Source organism: Rhinolophus sinicus, linkage group LG04 (assembly GCF_036562045.2).
Source record: "Rhinolophus sinicus isolate RSC01 linkage group LG04, ASM3656204v1, whole genome shotgun sequence".
In the NCBI taxonomy this organism is placed as follows: Eukaryota; Metazoa; Chordata; class Mammalia; order Chiroptera; family Rhinolophidae; genus Rhinolophus; species Rhinolophus sinicus.
Window position 1 is genome coordinate 77,942,875 of NC_133754.1, and position 24,666 is coordinate 77,967,540.

General features: G+C 35.2%; 1 protein-coding gene across 18 annotated transcripts in view; it reads right to left on the minus strand.

Annotated features, from left to right (window-relative positions):
- Positions 1-24,666, minus strand: part of TENM3 (teneurin transmembrane protein 3) — a 2,352,866-nt gene that overhangs the window by 44,893 nt on the left and 2,283,307 nt on the right. For 12 of the 18 annotated variants that reach the window (XM_074329881.1, XM_074329880.1, XM_074329877.1 and 9 more), the window contains 7 exons: positions 20,264-20,480; positions 18,998-19,117; positions 18,169-18,430; positions 12,958-13,225; positions 11,509-11,652; positions 6,794-7,043; positions 6,119-6,139 (listed from right to left, as the gene is read on the minus strand). In XM_074329881.1, coding sequence (XP_074185982.1) covers positions 6,119-6,139; positions 6,794-7,043; positions 11,509-11,652; positions 12,958-13,225; positions 18,169-18,430; positions 18,998-19,117; positions 20,264-20,480 — 1,282 coding nt within the window. The remainder of the gene's footprint in view (positions 1-6,118; positions 6,140-6,793; positions 7,044-11,508; positions 11,653-12,957; positions 13,226-18,168; positions 18,431-18,997; positions 19,118-20,263; positions 20,481-24,666) is intronic. The other 6 variants (XM_074329882.1, XM_074329879.1, XM_074329878.1 and 3 more) reach the window with 1 other exon arrangement.

The window sequence follows — 24,666 nt, forward strand, 5'->3', positions numbered from 1 at the left end:
ATTGTGCTCCTTGATGTGGTAGTTTATTACTTTGTAATGAGGTGAAAAGTTATACATCAATATAAACATTCAGAGCAATTTTAAAGAGATTTTTCTCCCCCTATAAACAGTCTGATATTGACAGAACTGGTCTTTCAGGTATGTATAGCTAGTGACAGAACTGCAGCCTAATCGAGCTGAATCTATTTTGAAAGACATGACATTGGAGAGAGTTCTGTAGTCTTTGTTATCTCTCTAATTATATACCAATTATGAATAGTTGTACAGTTTGTTATGAATATACATACACACACATTTAGTTCTTGTCAGTGTATCTATGAGCCTGACCTCTGGTCCAGATTGCCTGACTATGCATCCTAGCTTCATTACTAACTGTGTGACCTTGGGCAAGTTATTAACTTATCTGTGCCTCAGATTCCTTATTGGCAAAGGAAATAATAATAATAATCATACGTATTTCATAGGCTGCTCAGAGGATGGCATGAACTGATAGCTGTGAAATCCTTAGAGCAGTGGCTAGCGCATTACATATACTCACTAAGCATTAGCTAGTCTTAATATTTGCTTTTGTCCTAACTTCTCTTATATTGCAATGTATCTTTTGCCTTGTAATGCTATACAATGTAGGAGTGCAATAATCATTGCTAACTAACTAAAATATTACTTGCCTTCTGAAAATCTTAGTACAAAAAATAATGATCTAAACTTGGATAGATTCAAATTTGTTTCCTTAGTCTTGCTGTTTTAGCAGAAAATACAAAAATACGGTCGACCCTTTTTGAAATATCCACTCTGAATTGTTTGCAGCATAGTGATGATAAAGGTAAATGAATAACGCAGACTTTCTCATGATGTCTCCCATTTTGAGAAAACAACAACAACAGACTTTTGAGGTGGCTGCTTGAGTAGAAGTGGCACACTCTTTAGCTACAGGACATGAGTTTTCTTGGAGCAAAAAATCCTGGCCAGATATTGAAATCATAAGCTCTGCCTTTCTTGGCATCAGTTTTACTCCAGTGGGATAGTAAAAAGAGAATCTCCAAGGTGGTGTTTCTGTTTGCTCTTTCCTGTCCTGAAGCATTTCCTTCTTTGAAGACACAGACATTTCTAAATCAAGCAACATATGTCAATGGTTTTAAAAATGTCCTCCAAAGAAAGCTCTAATTTTGCAAACAACTCTATTGCCCAGAAGAACAAACATGAAGGAGCATATGACCCTGGAGCAGAGACCTTGTCTCTGGAAATATTCCCCACAGAAGGGTAGGAAATGAACCGAATAATTTCCCTGCAGTGCAGCCTAGCACGGCAAAAGAGAGCTGCGTCTCTGAGCCCAGCCCCTCTGAAATGGAGATTATGGATCAGTACTGACGTATTAAAAACAAAACAAAACGTGAGCTGGGAGATTTTTCGTTAGACTGGTGGCAGAGAAGCTCTGAGCTTATCTGTGAGGGGCCTGGGACTCAAGGACACCTAATTGAAGCACAGAGGCTTCTGATAGGGTGAGCTTGTTCCTGCTCTCCACCTGCTTGAAAAGCCAAAGCTCTAGAGAGGCTGCTGGTGTGTTGGTACAAATGGGTGGTGAGGTTTTAGATCAGTAATTTATTTCGTGTGAAAACGTGAGGTTACAATGCCTGAAAACAGTCTGCTGGCCGCTGGAGCGCAGGCACTTAAAAAGGCAGGATTTGGGGGAATCTGTGTGATTGATTGAGATTTTCATTTCAGAGAACTTTAAAATAACATTAAGATTTGGACTCAGAGCAGCAAAATCAAAGAAACTGACATCAAGTTTAGACGCTTTGGTATATTGCACCTTGATTCTTAACTCATCCGGCACTGCTTAGATGATCACAATTATCAAGCCGTCTTCTCTACGGTCTTATTTAATTAGACACAGATCCGGTGGTAAATACAGACTGGATTTGATCATTTGTTTTGTCAACCTTCTTAGACTAGAGAAATATTAGCAAAGAACAAGCTATACAATAGATAGTATTAGTACTTTTATCTTTTTAATTGGAAATTGTGTCATAGCCTTGAGAACACAGAGGATTTGAAGAAGCATAAATTATATTTAGGTATAAAAGTAAACTGTCTTCTGGCTACCAAAAAAAGACTGTTTAGATTATTGCAGCGGGGCTTTTGGATGTGATATTTCTGTGCCCACTTGATTTTTTAAATATTAAGTCAGTAAGAAGTGCTGAATCAAGTTTTTATGATTTTGTATCTAAACTTTAATTGATTCAAATCCACAGACCTGTGACTGGCACTTCCTTTGATCTTTTAGTTGGTAATATAAAATTCACAAAGTTGATTTTCAGTCCTACGTGTTTAAATGCCCTGTGGCTGGTATTAATTAAGTTCCTTTATTTTGGAATTTTTAAGAATTGGAACAGAGATGAACTAAAATTTACTACCTAACATTAGTTAGCCAACTAATACTATAAGCATCACAGGGAGAAATATTTAGTATATCTAAGAGAAACTTATTTTTTAAACATTTCAGAACCTTCCACTTATCTAAAAAATTTCATGTGCTGAATAGTATTTATGTCTATTCATTAAAGTATAGCTAGGTAGTTTAACTTGATATAATATCCTGGCAATACTTAGTAACTTTGGTACGACACAATACTCTGAATTTTAAAATAATAAGACTATGTGCTTTCATATTTATTTCGTTATTCAGTATTTTTATTAACTATTTCCCTCATTAGTCCAATTAATGAGACTGTTGATAGTATATGAAACATAGTAAGAGAACCAAGAAGCATACATTTTTATATTTTACTTAATCATAAACAACTGACTACAGTGTTCATTTTTATAGATGTAGACATATTTTTCTATTTCTATTTCTTCCTATCACCTTTTCCTAAGCCTCTCATTACTTTTATGCTAGGCAGGAAATTGGGGATAAGAAGAAACCTAGGTAGGATCCCATCGGCCTATAAAAGAAAGATGATATAGGTAGGTAAATAGAAAAAAGCATCTTAAAAGAATGTTAATTTTGTCAGCTAAATGAAGAAGCTCCAATAAGCTCAAATATCGTAGTTTTGTCAAGTCAATTTTGATTAATTAGTTATTAGGCAAACGGAATCCCTATTTTTCTCAATGATTTTGTTACCTGTTTGATGACTAGGGCTCAAAAACCTTGGATATTTTCTACATCTTCCTGTTCTTTATCACCCATATAGAGTGTATCCATTTCCTGACTTTCTTTATTTTATTGGTTGATTTCCTTCTGCTAGCCATATTATTTTAGGTACCTCGCATCTCATGGTTTCACACACAGCTTTCTAACTGATCTTTAAAAGTCATCGTGAACATTGATAATCAGATTAATCTTCCGAAAAGGCCACTTTGCGTATGCTGCTATCTTGTTTGAGATCAGGAAATCGTTCCCACTGTCTCTGTTATCCTTTAGGATAAAAGAGTAACAATTCCGTGGAGCACTCTGGGCCTTCAGCAATCTGACCCTAACCTGCCTTTCTACCTGTATCTCTTATTATTACCAACATGAGTCACCTGCTCAGGTTTAGGTGGATCTGATTCCTCTCAGAACATGCCTGCAGACCCCAGTAACTTTACTTGGTCTCCATTCTTGCTTCAGCCCTGCCCTCCTTTCTTCTTCTTCTGTTTAAGCAGACTTCGTTTTTAGACTTAGGTCAAGTATCAACACCTCTAGGTTACTTTCCTTACCACACTGCCATCTCCCAGTAATCTCTTCCTCCACAGAATTACCCCCACAGCATAAACTGTGGGTACGATTAAAGAATGAGACTGCTAACATTATTTAGTCTGTTACAATATGTCTTTTCCCCCCTACTAGATTGTGAGTTCTGAGTGTATGGACATTATCTTCTCCTATTTGTCAAGGGGCTAACACATGGTAAGTGACCAGTTAATATTGATTTAATGAAGATGAATATCAATATAAAACCCAAACAGTGTATTTTACATGCATGGAACATAAGAGGAAATGCAGGAGCCAAAATTTAGCCAGGGTAACGTACAGAGGAGAAAGGTCACGAGAGAGGGATTACAATGAGTATCACCGCCAAACACCATGAGTTAGTGCATAATGAGTTCATATTATGGTGTTAATAATAATGTAGCTGTCACCCCACAGATTCTTTTCCCAGATACAGATTATAGCTCTAAGTAATGTGTCAAATGATTATGCAATACATCTAGCCTTTGGAACATCCAGGGAATAACTCCATAGAAACCTAGCCATTTGGACACATAAAAACTGGCTGACTGTGCTGTAGTGGAAAGAACACACTTTTTAGAGTGCTTCAAATCTCTGCTCTGCATTTCTTAGTTCTGTATCTTGGGGAAGATATATAACCTCCTGGAGCCTTAATTTTCTCGTGTGTAACCCTGAGGACTGTTGTGTGGATCTGCAATAACATATATAAAATATCTGGCACTGTGCCTGGCATGGAATAGGCCAGCTTGTTAAAAGGTAGCTGTTTTGGTAGATTTTTTTCTGTATTGCCTCCAGCATTTTCACATTTAGTTGGTGCACACGCCTGTTTGTCTTTCCTCATTTCTCCACAGTTACCAAGAAGGAAAGGCCAGAAAAATTATGACATTCTGCTGTGATTTCTTTTAATTTTTAGAATTTATCTTTATTTATTTTTTAAATTAAATTTGTTGGGGTGACATTAGTTAGGAAAATTACATAGGTTTCAAGTGTACAATTCTGTAATACATCATCTATATATCACATTGGGTTTTCACCACCCAGAGTCAGTTCTACTTCCATCACCATATATTTGATCCTGTTTACCCTCATCTGCCACCCTCCTCCCCCCTTACCCTCTGGTAACCACTAAACTATTGTCTGTGCCTATGAGTTTTTGTTTCTTTGTTTGTTTTTCTTGTGATGTCTAATATCAGAGCTTTGCATGCTGTTTTTCCCAGTAGTCTGGAGAAAGTTAGTGTTAATCTTTGCATGTGACTGAGCTATTAGCTGACAGTACAAGATGAATAGGGGATCTCAAGAAAAGGTCATGGGACCATGCCTGGTAATACTGATATGCAATAGCTACACATTTTCCAGTAGAATGTTGGATTTTATTTCCTAGCTGTTAATCTCTACACAATAGTTTAAATGGGTGATGTTGATTGATTCATCTCAAGAATCTCACAGAAACTACTGTGATTCTTCCCACCTGGTATCCTTTCATTAGATATTTTAATGGCCAAAACAGATCTAGCATGTCCACTATATCTTGCTTTTTGCTAACTTTATTTTAAAACATAGTTTTTCCCCCTTTTCTGCTGTCCTGAGTGCAGTTTTCAGTCAAATGTGTCCATATACAAGCTGTTACTGTACCTTCTCCAACTAAGTGTACACCATGAACAGAATCTGAGAAACTTTTGAGCTTCTATATTTGCTTCAACAGTATTCATCCTGGCTTTGAAGAAAGCCTTTTCCTCCATAATGATGTTAATGAAAACATTACTACTTCAAACTCAAATCTAGTTACTTTTTTAATTTAGGAAAATATAAACTACAGCAATGATCAATTTGCCAGGAAGTCAATAAACCTAAAGCTGTAGGGACCTTCACTTGTCTGGGACCCTGCCAAGCTTAGTGAGGGCCCTTGGCAACACGTTCATGTGATCTTATGTCTTTCAAAACTTGCCAAAGTAAAATATTTTTAAATTCTTTGTCTTAAACAGAGTCCCCCAAATTAAACAAGCTTTGGGCCCAATAAACTAGGATCTGCTTTGGCTATTGGTCAAACTAAACTCTCCTCCAACTTTCCTAATGTGTTTTAACTTTTGTCTGCTCATTATGGCTTAGATTATGTGAGTCAGTCACTGAAGTTTAGGAATATCTTTTGTTATACAGATATGTTCATTGTAATAATTTTTGAGAGCAAAATCTATGTAATTAATCAACTTGAAAATAGTTTTCAAATTATATTCATAATATAATTTGCAACACATTGAATAATAATAGTTCATTTAATCACTTTTAATTCCTTAGATGTTCTGTGATACTGAGTTTCCTCTCTCATGATGATGGCAGACAGTCACACCGAAATGAAAGAAGACATTTGAAAATATACAATAACCAAGATGCTTGGTTAAGCATGCTTACCTATGTCTAAAATCTTTATTTCTTGGTGGAAGCAGATAAAAAAGGTGAGAAAAAGAGCACAGTTAGAAAAGGTTTCCAAGATATAATGAGTTGACTACTGAGAATTTAATACTTTGTATGGAAAATTGCCAACTTAAGCAGAAATAACACTGGAAATAAATTTTGTAGGCCAAAGCTTATCAAATAACTTACAGGACAGAATGATAATCACACTTAAATGAACAAAGCAACGACAACTATTTGTTACTTGAACTACTGGCATTACAACTAATTATGAAAATAACCGTAAGAAAATATGTTATGCCTTAATTTCAACCACTGTGAAATAAAAGAGTAATGATATATATCACAAGGTTATTCTAATAACAATGAAAGGGATTTAAAAATCATAGTTCTATCTGATTGGACCACAGAAAAATGCACTTGAATCAATGAGACATTTCATATATTAGGTGACTTTATACTCTTTTATACATTTATGTCACAACATAGATGTGTCATGTTTTTCCTAACTTTAACCAAGAATCTATCGTCTTTCTAGGGAGAATTTTAAACATTGGGAAGTTATGTTTAAATAAATAAGTTAGCACATTAGACTTAACTTTTTGTTTTTTTTTGTTTTTTGTAAAGGAAGGTTTAGATTTGATTAAAATCCCAAATTAAGGAAAGACATACCTTAGTTCTAAAACACTTGTTACATTTCCGGAGGGGAATATCCGGCGCACATAGTTGAAATCCCCTACATATAGACTGCCATCGATCCCACAAGCTAATGCCACTGGGGCCAGTAGTTTATTTCCATCTGCTTGACCATTGCAACTTGGGCATGAGATGCTGCGCCTTCGTCCATTGCCCATGATGCTACTGACAACGGGAGGCTGTTGGGAGATAAACTGGTTTTCCCCATTTCCCTTGTACAGTATACCTAGAAGAAATAAAATGCATTTTTCTTACAATAAAAAGAGTAAAGATAAAAAATAAACAGGTTCACTATAGATCTAACTACAATCCAGTGCCACTTAGATTTGGACTGGAGAAACTTATTTAAAGCTCTACTGGAAAGAACTCCAATTACCTAGTATAAAATATTATATATATGTATATATGTATATATAAATGCTGTCTGTTATGAATTTAAAGAATGTCTGGTAAAAGAAACAAAGGATTAATAAGAAAAATAAAAAAACCCAAATTCTCAACATCAGTGATTCTCACACTTGGCTATACATTGGAACTGACTGGGGAACTATGAAAAATACTGATGCTTGGCTCTCACCCCAAGAGATTCTGATTTAATTGGTCTGGGGTTTAGTCTTGGCATTGAGATTTTAGAAAACTCTCTAGATGGTCCTAATGTGCAACCAAGTTTGAGACCAATGCTCTACATAATGTTCTTTAGGGAATAACAAGTTTGCCTAATTGTTAAATGATACTGAAAATATTACATATTAATCCAATTAATGAAAATGTGCACCATAATATGAATTTCTTCTTTATGACTTTATCATTGGGTTTGAAAAATGCTTTACAGAAAACAAAGTTAGAAATTACATATCAAACCTCCAATATACTGCTATACTGTCAAAGAATATTCTTCTGCTTATACTCTGTCCGATATAAGAAGGCATATATCTGTACTTATTCAAAATGTTATACATAACAAAACTGTAGGGAAATTTATTATTTAAAGTGAATTCTCCTTCATGGCATGAAAGTGCCAATCATTTTAAAGAGGACAAAATGCCAATCTGTTCCATTATGGCCTGCAATGAAAATCTGAGAAAAAATTCCAGATGAATAGTAAATATTTTCATAGTTAGAAACTAGAGTTGCATTGAGATTCTAATTTTATTCATTTACCATAATTATATATAGATCAATGGTTCCATTTTGGTCTGATGTACACTGGATGATCAGCTGTCATTGTTCCATGCCTGTATCATGACCCTTCTCAATGTGTTATCTGTATATACCACCTGTTGCTTTGACTTTATAGAGCTGTACATATTATACTCATTGGATGTTCTACATTTCAAAGCAGTTCTCCAAGCCAATTCTTATGCTTTTTTAGCAGGTATACTGTTAAAAGAATCAATCCCATGAAAACATAAACAAGAAACTTGAGAAAAATTTTTTTCCTCCCACTTAAGGAGAATTTTAAGGTGAAGAAGAGATCAAAATAATTCTGTTCCCCTTATAACTCAGCTATTTTAGGTGGATTCTAGGATTACTTTTTTAATGCTTTGCATTTGGGTGATATAACAATCACACCAAATTTACATAAGGAAAGCAGGAAAAAATTAAGCAGGTTTATTCAAATTTAAGAAAAAATAATCTAGCTAAGGCTGGGTCATAACAACAGATGGAATGCATAACAACAGAAATAATGCCTTGAATATTCAAAGAATACATGGATGACAGCTAAGGTCCTTCTTTCTGGGATTATGTTATTTGACAATTACTGAAGTATAATTTTCTCTAAGAGCCAATTCTGTAATTTTCATCAGAAGAATCCTACAAGCCAGCCTATGCTCTCCTGAACCTGATTTATTCAGTTATGACTTTGAACAATTGGTCTTTCATGATTCTCCTGTATTATGACAGGATAGAAAGATGAACATTAGAATATTTATTTCCATGTTCCAGAGTGCCTGCACAAATAGCTGTCACTGTCTACATTTTTGCCTTCTCTTCTTCCTTAATATATTTTCATAGCTCATCCACCTTGTCATGATTACAAATCACTTTGTTTATTCAATTAGACACATGTCACTTTGAAAAGTCACTACTTGTCAAACTGTTCTTGGATAAAATTTGAAATCACAATCAGTTCACTACACGAATAGGTTACTTCACATTTAAAAAATAACATTTTATAATTTATGACATTGTTTTGGAGAACAGAATATTGTGTAGTGCGGTTTTCACATCTGACCTGATATTTTACTAAATGCTAACTATCTATTATTCTGGCATAGTGTGTGTGTGTGTTTATCATATATACATACATAGAATATCTGCAAGTTTCTTAATCCACCTGAACACTATACTGAGTGTTGGGTATCATAACTGGTGAATTACACAGGTATGGGCTTTCCCAGAGCTCTTTGCTTGTAGCCACTGGTTCATAGTCTTTTGGATACAGTCCTGGGGCTAACTGGTTATGAACTTTACCTATAGACTCATAATAACTAAAATACATCTAGAGAGATTTCCCCCAGTTTTGTTTGTAAAGCACTTCTGAAGGACTATAGCAATATGTCAAACTGTGTGAAATACAATTTAAAATAATTTAATCAAGAACAGCTACCAGCACTGTTGGCACATGGCTTTGCATTTTGAAAGACCATGATTAAGCTTTGTGTTGCCAACATAACAGACTAAAGCTACCACTGCTCAGACCCTGCGATGATGAGAGAGAACATCGCGCATCCTCCATGGTTGGGAGGCCCACTTTTCCAAAGTGTGTGCTGCCTAGGGCACTAGTTATCGGCTCTGCTCCTGACCTTCTGGAGTGCCACCTGAACTGAAACCTGATGTCCTGATGAGGACCCAATGGTTAAGAGAGTGAGCTCAGTGCTGTCACAAAATAGGAAAGGTGAGAAAGGTTTTTCTGTTTTGTTTTCTTGCTATTGATTTGCTCAGTACTATTTTCTTCTGGAGGTAAGTAAGGTACCAACAGCGTTTACAAACACTGGCTGGGAAACTGCTTTAAATTTAGTATAATTGGAAATTTAAAACCCTTTCTACCTCAAAAATGTGTGTGTGTGTGTGTGTGTGTGTGTGTGTGTGTGTATATATATATATATGTATATATATATATATTTATTTATTTTTTTAAAGAATGAATACCAAAGCAACACTAATCTGAAAAAAAAGGTGCCCATTAACTTAGTTCAAACATTTAGTTCTATTGCATGCTCAATTCAACATTCTGAACCATCCAAAAACCTCTAGAAAGTCAAAAGCTAAATTAGTTCTTCGACACTATGAAATCTCCTTCTCTGGCTATTTGTGAAAGGAGAATAGAGTTACTACTGTATTTCCCTGAAAATAAGGCCTAACCGGAAAATAAACCCTAGCATGATTTTTCAGGATGACATCCCCTGAACATAAGCCCTAATGCGTCTTTTGGAGCAAAAATTAATATAAGACCTGGTCTTATTTTCAGGGAAACACAGTAGCGTGACATGCTTTGGGATAGGAGGCCAGAATAAGTTACCTTGAGGTTCAGCTTTTCTAGCAAAGTACTTACAAATTATCTGAGATATAGCCAGCACATGTGCAAAATGTAAAGACAACAGCATTTATTTAATATAAATAATATTAATAATATGTATGAAATTAAGCTGGCCAAATTTTGCAAGTGATTGATTTCTTTGGATTTGTGATAGCTGAAATATGTTTTTTCAGTTCATATTCACTTATAAAGTCTACTACAAGTTACACTCTGGATTTTTGCTTTTTTTCTCAGATTATTCACTTATTTTTCCCCTAATGTTTGCAAAGTCAAAAAACAGTATATAAGTAACCCACTTTGAGTAGGAGGGAAGTTTTTTCTTAAATACAGTCTAAGAAGAACAGAAAAAAATTTTAGATACTCAGACTAATTACATAAGGATTAAGATCTAGTAGAAATATTTTGGTAAAGTCACAGAGGTTTTTATTTTTCTTTAAAAAAAAACAAAACTCTCTCTCTGTTTTTGGTAAACCTTCCGAAAACACTTTGGATCAATTCATTGACTTCCTGATTGTAGAATTAGACATGCCTTAGGTGAATCTGTGGTGAAGGTACCCACAGAGAGTTTTTTTCAATACAGCACCAAAGTTAGTCACATTTTAATGGGAAAACTATTTTGGTGGTGAATATATGAACACTTAAAAATTAGTGAAAAGAGTATTATGTAGTCCTCACTTCAGGTTTTTGTATACTTTAAAAATACAGTTGACCCTTGAACACAGGTTTGAATTGCACGGTCCACTTACATGTGGATTCTTTTCAATAAATACGTACAGTACTATAAATGTATTTTCTCTTCCTTATGATTTTCTTAATAACATTTTTTTTCTTTACCTTACTTTATTGTAAGAGTACAGTGCATAATACATAAAACATACAAAATACATGTTAATCGACTGTTTATGTTATTGGTAAAGGTCTGGTCAACAGTAGGCTATTAGTTAAGCTTTTGCAGAGTCAAAAGTTATACACAAATTTTCAATTGTTCAGGGGGTTGGTGCCCCAACCCCCATGTTGTTCAAGGGTCAACTGTATATCTTTATTTTTTACTAATTCTAATCCCACAGCATATATGAAATAAAATGTTACTGCAATCTAGTCAGTTTGAACGTGAGCAATATTAATTATCTGTGAACAAGATCTTACTTACCATTCTGAACATCCAACACATGATGCTTATCTAATGTCCAACCGCCCATGTTGGAAGCATCTAATTCATAGCCTTGCAAAATGGCCGTTCTCTTTTCCCACAGAGTCAGATCCAAACATGACTCATATTCATACCCAACTGACACTGGAATCAAAACAAATCATAGTTCATCTTGTCAACTACAGGCAGAAATACAATTTGTTTTATTATTTTGATACAACTTCTTTTTTTTTCACAATTGTGTTTTGAGACTACATTTCATCTTATTTATGAGCAGTTTTTTTTTAATATGAGGAGATTTAATCACACAAAAGATGTTTTTCTAAAAAATTGATTTCCAAATATTATTTTTGTACTGATTTAATGGAAAACTAGTATCTTTTTTTCCCCATGCTAGTCTTTACAAGGGATTCACAGCACAACGTGAAATTCAGATTGGGCACTTGGTTAAGTAGTTAGATCAGATAAGTCAGCCCCAAATGCTGGCCAGATTACAACTAAAAATAATATTTGCTATCTGAAAAATTACAGCTGTTTAGTTTCCAAGAGTATTAAGTTATGGAAAATATTTACAGTAAGTTTCAATAGAGCAAAAAAGATAGATTATGACATTATATTTATATGTTATTATCAGGAATGAACAATAAAATTAACAGTAAATTAATATAAATGAATCACAAATGAAAAAACCTCAGAGTTCACAGTGAAACATGGGTTTTAAAATTTAGAACAAAGTGAAGGAATAAGTGGCAATTTTTAGATTGATTTGAATTAATTCCAGTCCAAATTATATATTAATTTTAGAATAAAATATCTTAGATAAAATCCAATGGAACAAAACACATGTTATCCTTTAGTTTTTGACGTTCTGAGCCTGAGCTTGAAGCTATATTATATATATATCTCAACATGTTAAACTTTGCTTACACTGTCCATTTAGTGAAACTAGTTAGACTAATATTTTAAGAATATTCTTTCACTGAATTGATTGGTCCTTCTAATCAAAAGAACTGAAATAATTTTTAGGCACAAATGTTGTTTGATCTCCTACTCAATATCATTATGAATTGAAGCTATACTAGTTGTTAGATACAGAAAACAAAAAAGATAAGGAAAACTAGTGAGATAGTTATAAAGAAAAACAAATGAAAAAAGCAAGAGACACAATAAGGGAAATAAAAACATGACAAAATAAAATGACAACCTGAAATCTCATTCAGAACATTCTTCTAACATATAATTTCAGCCAGAAAAATGGACACTTTCTCCTCATGTAGAATATTCCTTTTTCCTATGGTAGATCTAAACCAACCAGCTTGGAACTTCCCTGTGGCAACCTTACTGCCTATCTGTTCAGCCATTGTTTTCCATGGGTTACAATTATTTTCATGTTAGTTCTCACTTCAAGATAATTGTTTTTGATGTAGAATATATTTATATGGAACTTACCAACAGCTTCAGATAGGCCATAGACCTTCTGATTATATGCATCTGTTTTATCCCATATAAAAGTATAGGCCAAGTTAGGTGAGGCAGGAAACCACTTTTGAAAGAGTCTTCCTACTACAGCTACCATAAGATGAACCTTCATCAAATTAAATGGAATAACGGACTGGGTCATGGTGATCTTGAGAACTGACTTATATCCCGCCGCTCTGGAACTCAAGTAGGAAAGTTTCAAATCTGTTCCTGGAATTGTGGTTTCTTCATGGAGGACCTAGGTTTGAATAAAACAGAAGCTCCAAACTGTGATCATGTACAACTGTGAGATAAAATGTATTTAAAAGTACCGAGTAGAACAACTAACAGGACACCAAAGAGTCACTAGTGACAAATATGCGTTTGAGCTGTTATCTTATTCAATAATTAAAAACACCTCTGCTGCCAGCCCACTTTTCTCCTCCTAAAAAGCTTCTTGTCATTTATTCTGAGTTAATTGTACCTCAGGTGCTACTCCTTATCCAAGAGACACTATAACTGCTCCAACAGGCTAACATGCACTGACTTGTTAGTTTATAGTCACAATGGGTTCTCCTAACCCATCTTTCACCCCTGTTGCCCTGGAGAATGGGAGCAGACATTTGTAAGATGGTTGGTTCAGAAGAGGGATGTGGTCTTAGGCCAAAGGTCTGGCCTGTGCCAGCTGGTTCAGTTAGGGATTAAACCTGTGCTGGGGCCTCATCAGCTGACTGGTCACAGTCTATAAAGACAGGAATAATAAGTAAGAGACCAATTTATTTGGGTTAAATTATAGCAAATTCCATATCCATGCTTAAAGGTAATATAGTAATAGCACCTTCTTATAATTAGTTAAACATTGAGGTAGGACTCACAACTGATTTTTGATATGATGGTAAATGAACAAATATGTTAAAGCAGCATAAAAGTTTCCCCAGTGAACAACTAATGTGTTATTGAATGCACACAGGAGACACTCAATATCATGTTTCCCCGAAAATAAGACCTAGCCGGACCATCAGCTCTAATGCGTCTTTTGGAGCAAAAATTAATATAAGACCCGGTCTTATTTTAACACAATATAATACCAGGTCTTTATAATATAATATAATGTAATATAAAATAAAATATAATATAATACCGAGTCTTATATTAATTTTTACTCCAAAAGGAGCATTAGAGCTGATGGTCCAGCTACGTCTTATTTTCGGGGAAACACGGTATATACTTTTTGAATTGAAACTGGATTGTAAAAAGTTAGTGTAATTACATGCATAAGAATTATCTAGTTTTCAATTTTTTAAAACTCATGTTCTTAACCCCACAATTTACCCATCACTGTGACTGGCTTCATGAGTGCCAACAAATTTATACTGACATATGCAAAATGTATTATGCCAAAACATTATTTAATTATTTTGAAAAATGTATTTCACATAGTAAATAAAATCTTTCTAAACAGTTCAGATTCTCCTTACTAATGCTCCTATCAGTTTGATTAATAATAATAGCTCTTCATAGGCTTCTACAAATATTGTGAAGTGCAGGGCTATCTTTGTTCAAGAACCAGTGCCAGGAACGCTCCACTTTCTCTACTAAGAATTATACGGCATTTTCAAAGGCTTCCTCATATTGCCCCATCAATATTCATCATTCAGACCTAATGATTGCCTTTTCATGTTAGAAAGTCTTAGAATAGTGATTCAGTGTTCAGTAGTGTTTGCCTCCCCACAACTCCTCTCATGGAAAACAGTTAGGATTGCTGTAGATCGGCCATCTCCAAATTTTAATAATTTAAGTAGAACCCTTGATACTACAGGTGTAGCTGTCAGTTTCAATGTAAACAAGCGAACAGTTGGAAGCAGCACAAAAGAATGGACTACGCAAACTCTCATTTTGGCTTGTGAGTCAGTGTTGGCATGAAGAGGGGCATGATGGCATATAATAGATTAAGAAGGCATTGCGATGTTACCTTAATATACATCAAGTTATTACAGTTGGGGTTTTCTTTACTGAACACACTGACTGAGTTCAGCCACAGACTGTCTTAAGCAAAATAGTTTATGAACACATAGAAACTTTTTAGAGCTCAGGGAAACCATTACATTTAAGATCGACAGTACTTTTGTAGGACTGTAAGGTATAAGGTGAACAATCTAAACAGAACTCATTGTTCTCTCCTCCTTGGAGTGAAATAGCAATGGGCTAGTTTGAAAAACAGATTCTGTGACTCCTGAATGGCCCTGAAAATATAAGGAATTGAAACCTAAAGCATATACTTTATTTCTTCTTAATTTATGTTCAAAATAATTTCTCAAAAATTTGATAGGTTTTCTAAGGCAATCTTTCATTACTCTATTTCCTGTGACCTTCTAGGAATTGCTTGTCTGTTTCAAAACATCATCTGTTATCCTACTTTTAATAACTATTATCTTTGTTGTCATTAACCTACTTCTATGGAACCAATATCTGCCATTTAGTTCATTACAACATGTGCTTCTTCTATGTAATTTAACTTGACCATGTTATTTTGCACTAGTGGGAAAAGTAAATCCAGCCAGAGGGGGAAAATAATCATTAAGCCGATTTTTGCCAGCTGCATGATCCGTAAGTCCCATTTTGGACCCCATTAAACATTCAGTTAGAAGCTACATCCTGCCAATTTTACTTTCCAGATCTCTGTCTAATGTATCCCCCTTCTCCATTTTCACTACCCTTGTGATTGGTGGGCTCTCTCCATCTGAGAGCTGGATATCTATGGAAATACAGTGAACATTAGCCTGTTCACCGATCTGTCTCCTTCTATCAATCGTGTATTTTGTTACTTGAGCTAGTTTTTGAGAAATGCTAAAAAACTTCATCGGTTCCTTGGTTCCATATTGCCTAAAGAATTCAAGGTCTCCATTGTATGGTATTTCAGGGCCATTCATAATCTGGCCCAATCTTTCCCCTTATATTATACCCTACATTTAAATTATTCACCAGTTTTATACAGCATTGTTTTTACTACCACATTGCTGCTCACACATTTTCTTCAGTCTGGAATATCCTTTCCCCCTCTTAAGGCTGACCTCCTCAGTGATGCTTTCTTTGGCTTCCTTAAGAATTGACCTCTCTTTTGAACTTCCACAGTTCTTCATTCAAATCTTTATCACATTTAGAATAGCAGGATACATGTCTCATTATTATTTTTATCCTAGCGGAGTACCTTGTACATAATAGGCTCTCAGTAAATTTTTACTAAATGTTTGCTGTCTCTATGATGTCATGGAAAAAAAAAGTTTCATGTATTCATGGAACTGTTGACTATTCGAAACCTATTTCAATGACCTGGTTTGCGCGAAATCTGCCCCCTATAGACAGACACACTACGTCTAGGTTAAGTCTATTTTAGGACTGGCTAAGGAGTTCACAATTACTGCAAGGTAGACCCTGGGGAGGAAGTAGTAATTTGAATAAGGTTTCAATGAATTTCTTAAAGCGTCAGCTCAAAGTGTGCTTGACTGTCACCCAGTAAATCAATGAGGTGCCTCTTTTGTATCCTATTTGTCTGTGAGCTTTCTCCATATTTTGTTTTCCTAGACCTTCTTGGCTCATCTCTTTTAATCTCTATCTACATTGCCTTCTTAGGATCCCATCCTAAGCTTTAAGTATATCAATAACGCTGATGACTCCCAAATTTACATCTTTACTTCCACCCTCTTCCCTGGACTCCACTCTTACACGGCCACTTCTTACCACTTCGACCCCAAGCACCTTTGTCCAGGCCACCATCATTTCTTCTGTGGACTGCTGAGCCTGCCTCCTGACTGGTCTCCTTATTTCAGCCCTTGCCCAATATAGAAAATTCTCAACACTGCAACTACAGCGGTCCTTCTAAGAAGGAAATCAGTAACTGTTGCTGCTCTGCTTAAAACCTCCGATGACTTCCAATTCCTCCATAAGAAGTTCTTATCCTTGCCATGGTCTTCAATGGTTCGTGATTTGTGTACCATGAACTTCACTCCAGCTTCACCTGCTGGCCTCTGACATTCCTTGAACAAGCAAAGCATGTTCTTCCCTTGGAACATTTGAACTTGGTCTTTGCTCTGCCTGGAATGCCCTTCTGTTTTTAAGGTTTGGCCTTTCACTTTCTTAAAGTTCCTGCTGAAATAGCATGTTATCAAGACGTCTTCCCAAACTACACCTCATAAAATTGAACTTTCATCCATTTTACCCTGCTTTATTCTTAAAAAATAAGCCTGGTTCACAACCTGACACATATTCATACATTTGATGTGTCTCTCTCCCTATTAGCTGGTAGGTTCCTGGAGAGCAGGTACTTCATCTGACTGGTTTACTGCATTGGTCCATCATAACAGTCCCTGGTTAAATATCTGAAGGATAAATGTGACAGAGCTGCTATGTACTGCTCTGTTTCAAAGACCATGTATTTATACTTAGCTATTTATGAATAACGTCCATTATTATGGTACCTAATGTTCTGCCTTTAAGGTCTGAAAGTTACTTCTAATTGGAAACACATAGGAAGGAAAACGATTCCAAGATATTTCAGCAGATAAAAGGAATAGTGAAAGCATGGCTGTTTTAAATAAAATTATAAGGTTTTTTTTTTTCTTCCTGTGGACAATAAAGCTTTATGAATTACAAATTATTAGAGCTTAAGACATGATACTAAGTTTTAAAAATAATATCTTGAGAAAATTCATGAACATTTTCTGTCAAAAATCATCTTTTCTAAAACATTTTTAACTTACAATAATAATTAAATGGTAAGCTATTGAGAATAATGACCATGCACAACAACATTTGTACAAAGTCAGTCAGGAAGTTAGGTACAAATCGACACCAAAAAGTTTTCCGACGAATGAATAAATGAGCAAAGACATTATTAGCTGTTGAGTTTAAGCTGTTTTTCCATTTGGCTACAACTAGTATATAAAGATGTAGCCTGAAGAAAAAGTATTTTGAATAGATCTTTAAGAAATAACTAGATAACCTACTATAGTAATACCTGTTCTAGCACGCGCGCGCGCGCACACACACACACACACACACACACACACACACACATTCTAAATCTCATTCTGTAGAATGATTTAGAATAGTACTGGAATTTTGTGATCTTTTTAAAAGAGTTTTTGGAAACCACATGATCTGCAAATGGTTTATTTGAAGGTACTGCCTGCTAAAATATTTTACCTGTGTTTCGGGGATAATGGGACTGTCTTCAGGAGAAGATCTGAAAAAGGTGGATAAAGGTGATGACACAATGATAGGATTTGGCCTCACAAATCCACTCAGATCACAGCTGGGAATGTCATTCTCTTCTTTCTTCATCACCAGGGTATCCATCACATAAAAGACATTCCACGGAATCCACACAGTGTGATACTGAGTGAGGAATGGGGATCGTTCAAATACCAAAGTTAGAGAAGCCCCACCATTTGCCACCAAGTCAAACCTAAGAAAAACAAGATACACTTAGTGAATTATCTGGATCCCATATAACTTCCAAATTAATTTACTTTAACTTCCTTAAATTAACGTTTTACAAAGAAAATCAACTTTCCCCCCAACTTTTATATGAAATAGATTCAAATGTACAGGAATATTAAAAGAATTATCCAGTGAACACCCATATACTCTTTACTTACATTTACCAATTTATTAATCATTCCCCAAATTTGTTTTATTTATTATCTGCCTAGCTACTCCTTTTCCAGAACCACCTGAGCTTAAATTGTAGATATTATAAAATGTCACTCGTAAATATTTCAACAAGAATCTTCTAAGATAAAGAACATTCTTCTACAAAACCATACACTCTTATGCTTTAGAAAAATGAAATCAACTTTTAAAGAACTACATGAATACATGACTCTTAAGTTTCTGTCACATGTATTGTCACAGACTTCTGGAGTCTAAAAGTTGTTGCATTTCTATAAGGGACATGCTGGGTGATACAAGAATGTCTAGTTTTTATACTTAAAATACTTCAAACAGAGACAGTGCATTGGGACTAACTCACATTCCATCCTGGCGGGTAATAGTATATCCATATTCTGGGTAATGGAAAAATGAGACATTTACTCCAATAAGTGGAGTTCCATCAGCAGTTAGAACTTGGCCTCTGATGACAGATGCAAGGCTGTGGGAAAAGCAGAAGAATTAGAATGAACATTTGTCTTCTCAGGCCAACATTATCATGATTTACAGATAATTCAACCTCAGGATAAAATAACAGTATCACACGCAATCATTATTCACAAAAACCAGACCTGAAATACCCCCAAGACAATGTCCCTTTTAATTCAGTGCAATTCACATTCTCTAAATGCCTAGTGTTTACCCTGGGTTTTAAATCGTTGCAATCTGGTTTTTGGAGAGTTATCCAAACCAATAATTTAGACATGAATTTTTAAAATTATAAACTGCGCTTTTTTTCCATAAGTCTTATGTCTGGTGCTCACATGAAGAAAAGTATACTTTCCAATTAATTCTGAGGCAATCTGTAAATCTGCAGGGACCAAGAAGTACAGGATTTAAGGGGGCAATAAGGAACATTTGTGCAACAACTTTTAATCAACTGCTGGGTCTAACTGCATTAATGCTGTGAAATTACTGCAGACCCAGGAGTTCTAGTGTAAATCATCTTCTTTGCTCAGTGAGACACAAGACACCGGCTTTCACTTAGGGGTTTATTTTCAGGTCATTACTGCTCTGTAAAGCACCAGTCAAACAGCTTATGCAATCTCACTGCCATGCCGTTAGCTGTTCCATTACATTAATTCATAATTTATATTATTTAGTGAGCTCAGCTTAAAAAAAAAGGGCATTTCTGTTTTGCCTTTTGGGCTCTTTTCACGGCTCCTTTTGAAACATTTCCAACTGTGCTAACTAGTTAAATGAAGATTTACTGACTCCTTAATGGGATGTCCTGTTATGTCGCAGGTACTGAAATTGACAAAGTATGTGAACTGTGTCAAAAATGCTTGAAATGCGAAGTTTGGTGAAGAATTTGCCATAGGAGGAAAAACTGCATTAAAAAAAGGCACTTTCCTCAAATTCACAGTCATCAGCATTTCATGTAAAGTGCATATAACTGTCGATACCACATTTCCGTGAAAATAAAACCGGGTCTTATATTAATTTGTGCTCCAAAAGACACATTAGGGCTTATGTTCAGGGGATGCCATCCTGAAAAATCATGCTAGGGCTTATTTTTCTGGTTAGGTCTTATTTTCCGGAAAACATGGTATCACTACGAAACTATATAAGGAAAAGATGCATTAACCTCTTATTGAAAGGACTTTCTCCAGGTATAACATGGGTGCTATCAGATCCTATAAGAAAGCTGATTCGGTCGTAGAAGGATTTGGCAGCTTGCTGAGACGGTGATTGTAAACTTTGGCTGATGACATCCTGAGGATCAGGCAACCCGCGGCAGTAGGGCTGGTTTTGGCAGGAACTCTGTAAACAGCAATCGGGATCCATACAGTCAATGAGTCCATCTGTAGAGAGAAATGTAAACCAGTAAGAGAATTCCCCTTTCTATGATGTGATGTGGACTACATTTTGTTTGTTGGTTGGTTTTATTCACATGGAATGATTTGTCCAATCTGAGAGTAATTCCCATGAGGTATATATATCATGAAAACAGATGAACTATATATACAACACCTTCAGCAACTTTTGTATAAAGTACATGTTTGAACTAGAGATGGCTGAAAAGAATCATATAATGTTGATTCTGAGTAAGAAATAAAAACTTACTGATTACAACAGTCTATTAGTAGTATGACATAATATGGGTTAGTTTTATGTGTAATTACTCAAGCCTTCCATATTTTAGAGAAAATACACCAGGAATTAAAATAGTATGTGTGTATGGTAAATGGATAAATACCTGCATGAGGTGAAGTTCTAAAATTTGGGAAAGGGTCAGAAAATAAAACTGTGAAATATAGCAAATAACAATCAACAGAAAATAAGATTAGCCAACCACCTTTTAAGAAAATCACTCTCAGAAACTCATAGACACAGACAATAGTTTAGTGGTTGCCAGAAGGTAAGGGGGGCGGGGGGTGGGGGGTGGGAGATGAGGGTAAGGGGGATCGAATATATGGTGATGGAAGAACTGACTCTGGGTGATGAACACACAATGGGATTTATAGATGATGTAATACAGAATTGTACACCTGAAATCTATGTAATTTTACTAACAATTGTCACCCCAATAAATTTAATTTAAAAAAAAATAAATAAAAGGTAAAAAAAAAAAAAGAAAATCACTCTCCCAAAGAAGGTAAAATGTGTTCCAAAAAATTAAGGCATTTCTCAAATTTTAAACAGTCTGAGCCTCTAGTATGCCTCCCTAAAAGGGACGTGTTAATTTAAAATGTGGCAAACGTAAATAAGCCATACTATCGGAAATTATAAGAAACCTATGACAAAAAATTGACCTATAGCGTTGGTGACATAAAAAGAGTAATCGATAGAAGAGACTTAGCCAGTGCCTTCTCCAAAAACATCAAAAGGAAACCACATTCAATGGCCTATATTAGTATTTTGTTTGAAACACAGAAACTAACCCATTAGTGGATAAGAGTGTCAGGTTTGATGACATTAGCCTTTAAAGTCATTTATGACTGACCAGTTGATACATGAGTTTTCATCTGCTTGCCAATTATATTTCTCAGTGAGGATTAATAAAACCATTGGTTTCTGAGGACTTTAATTACCCTTGGGAGAACTGACAAAATCGTTTTAAAATCTTCAAAGCTAAGTATCAGGTCTTAGTGTGACCCTATTATAGCAAACTCAGTTGAAAATATCTAGTTGACCTATATATTTTATTTACACAAGTGTTTATAAATAACTTGTTTTTTAAAAAAACACACTAGTCATTTTCTTTTGTTGCTTTACACCACTCTTATTAATAGAATATAAGTTTGCATACTTCACTACCTGATAGCAAACTGAGACAAAAGAAAATAGACTCAATCTAGAAGGAGGTCAACAACAAGGTAAGAAAGGTAAGAAACAGACAGGAGAAGAGGGGTTCCGGTTCAGTGTCCTTAAGTTTTACCCACTTAAAGAAGAAGGTAGTGAACACCTATGATTTCTCCTAACACCCATCCCCCCTTCTTTGGGCAACAGCCCTAAATTCTCATTTGGGTATCCCTCCCTTCTCAGAAATGTACATGGGACATAACTTGTCTAACCAGAATGAATTTCAGGAGCTATCTGAAAAGAACTCCCCCTAGCCCTCAGCTTGTAGCTGTAAGGCTGTGAGGCTGGGATTGCTGCAACCATCTTGCTGGCACTGCAGGAGAAGCAGAGCCAAGAGCTGGAGAGAAAAACCACCAAGCCGTAGTGACATCTTTGGGGTTTTTGCAATAAGCTGTACCTGACCTCATGGGCTTTTCAGTTTTAGAAGCAAAGGCACTGCCTTCTTCCCTATGCCTGTTTGGGTTGGATTTTCTGTCACTTGAAACTGAAAGCGACTCAGTTTATTCAGAGACAGTAACTAAAAATCTCTTTCCTGGTAGTTGGAAAAAAAAAAAAAAACTTAATAAGTGAATATTGAATTAAATTTGTGATGTTGCACTCTTTTTATATTAGTATCTTAATTTTTTGTTATAATTCCTACAGACATGAAAATAAGTCAGAATTTCTGATAGGCAGCTGTTATCACACATTATTTCCTTCTGATAGTTAGATTTTCATGTAGACGTCTGTTATACTTCTAAAAACGTGTTGTTAATTATTTGAAACTGCATATTATTCCTTTGATAGAAATTTAAAATCGTGTTTTAAGAAAATCAAATGTAACTGAACTTTGAAATTTCATATGAATTTATCAAAATATTACTTTCTTAGCCAAAAGGCCAGGGAGATGACAAATATCTAAATATTTCTCAATATTTCTAGTAGAAGGAAAATGAAACTATGCTATAGGCTTATTTTTTCATGAGGATATAATATAATAATGTAATACAGTATATTTTCTCCATCTCTCTCAAAGAAATAGATGCACAGTTATTAAGATTCAGATTTTTAAGGTGGCAGGCTGTTGAACTATTGCCCTAATATCATTTCTGGCTTCAAAAAAAGAATTAAAAAAGTAAAAACCTTTAAGTAACAATTCATGATTACAGATTGAGACTTTATGAAAAGTCTTTAATGTGTGTTTTATGATATATTTAAGAGATCTTACTCCATGGATTCAGAATGGGTGTGCATATGCTCGGGAGAGTATTTACTCGGGAGAGTAAATATTTGATATTCTTGCAGGTTGTCCCCTTATATTCATTCTTTAACATAAGTAGAAACTACTCATAGAGAAAGTACTTCCAAATGCTGTACTGTATTTAATCTCCATTATCCTGGTAAGTTAAGGGTTAAATGCTCCTCACTTTCTTCTCTTCCCCCACAATACTCCCACCTTGTCTTCCTTGAGGCAATATATGGTACAGTAGCCAAAGAGGAATACTCGAATACTCAAATTTAGTCATTCATCTTTGTTAGTTTATAAAAAGCAAATGTGCATCTGGCATGTAGTCTGCAGGTCATAAAACTGCATGAGATTGACACCTTCTGAACTAATCAGCTGGAAATGCATTTTTACAAGCCTCTCTGCTAACATCAATCAGAGAAAGAATCTCATTTTCAACAGCCAAGATGCAGGGACCCACTGTTTGTTATTTTTCTGCAGAGTTTATCAGTAACTTGCCCAAGCAAGTGACGGATGGTCATGAATCTGGCTCCCTATAACTTGAGAAAACATTTTTCATTCTTTGTCTGTACTTATAAGGCTAGGCCTATCTAGTACAACTAAGTTGATTACCCAGTTGCCCAAATGTATACTCGTACTGTAGCGAAATTGTCTTCGTGGAATAGCTTCTCAAAATCATCAAGACTCCATTTTAGTCTCAGGAATATTAGGTCGGCTTAAATTTATATTGGCGTAGGAGCCATGTCTAGTAGAATCAATCATAAAAATCTCAAGAAAACAAAAAATATTCAAACCCACTGAATGACGATGTCAGTTATCAGTTAAGACCTTTCTTCAGTGTAAGCTTCGCAATGTGAGTAGTATTTTGATGTAGACAATATAGTTTATGTTTCCAGTCAATCCTTAACATTATTGCTCTAGTTCTCATTTTTAGTCAGAGTAATCTTTACAGAAACCAAGTCTGATTATTTCACTTCTTTAGCTAAAATACTTTCTTTACTTGCACTGCCTTCTGAGTAGTTAGAACTCACTGCTTAAAATGGCTTATAAGACCTTTCGTGATCTATGTTTCCTCTGCCTGGAAACTTCTAACCTGCTCCTACTCCCCACTCTCACCCCCAATTCCTTCCACAATCAGCTGAGACAATGGTTTCATGAAGCTCCATGAGGGCTAATCTAGTTCACTTGTATTCCCAGCATCTAGTAAACTTCCTGGCATCAAGTTGACATATAATATAGTTGCTGAATGAAGAGAAGAATGAATTCAGTTTCTAGGGATTATGAGATTTAAACAGGTCAAAATAATGTCTTAAAAGCACATTAGAGATGCCTACTGGTTTTCTCTTATCACCCTTTTCCTACCCTTAGATACTATGCCATTCCTTGGATTCCTGTTTCTTTTTTACTCTAATAGGTATTTTAAAATGTTCTTGATTACTTGGACATTAAGCAATCTACAA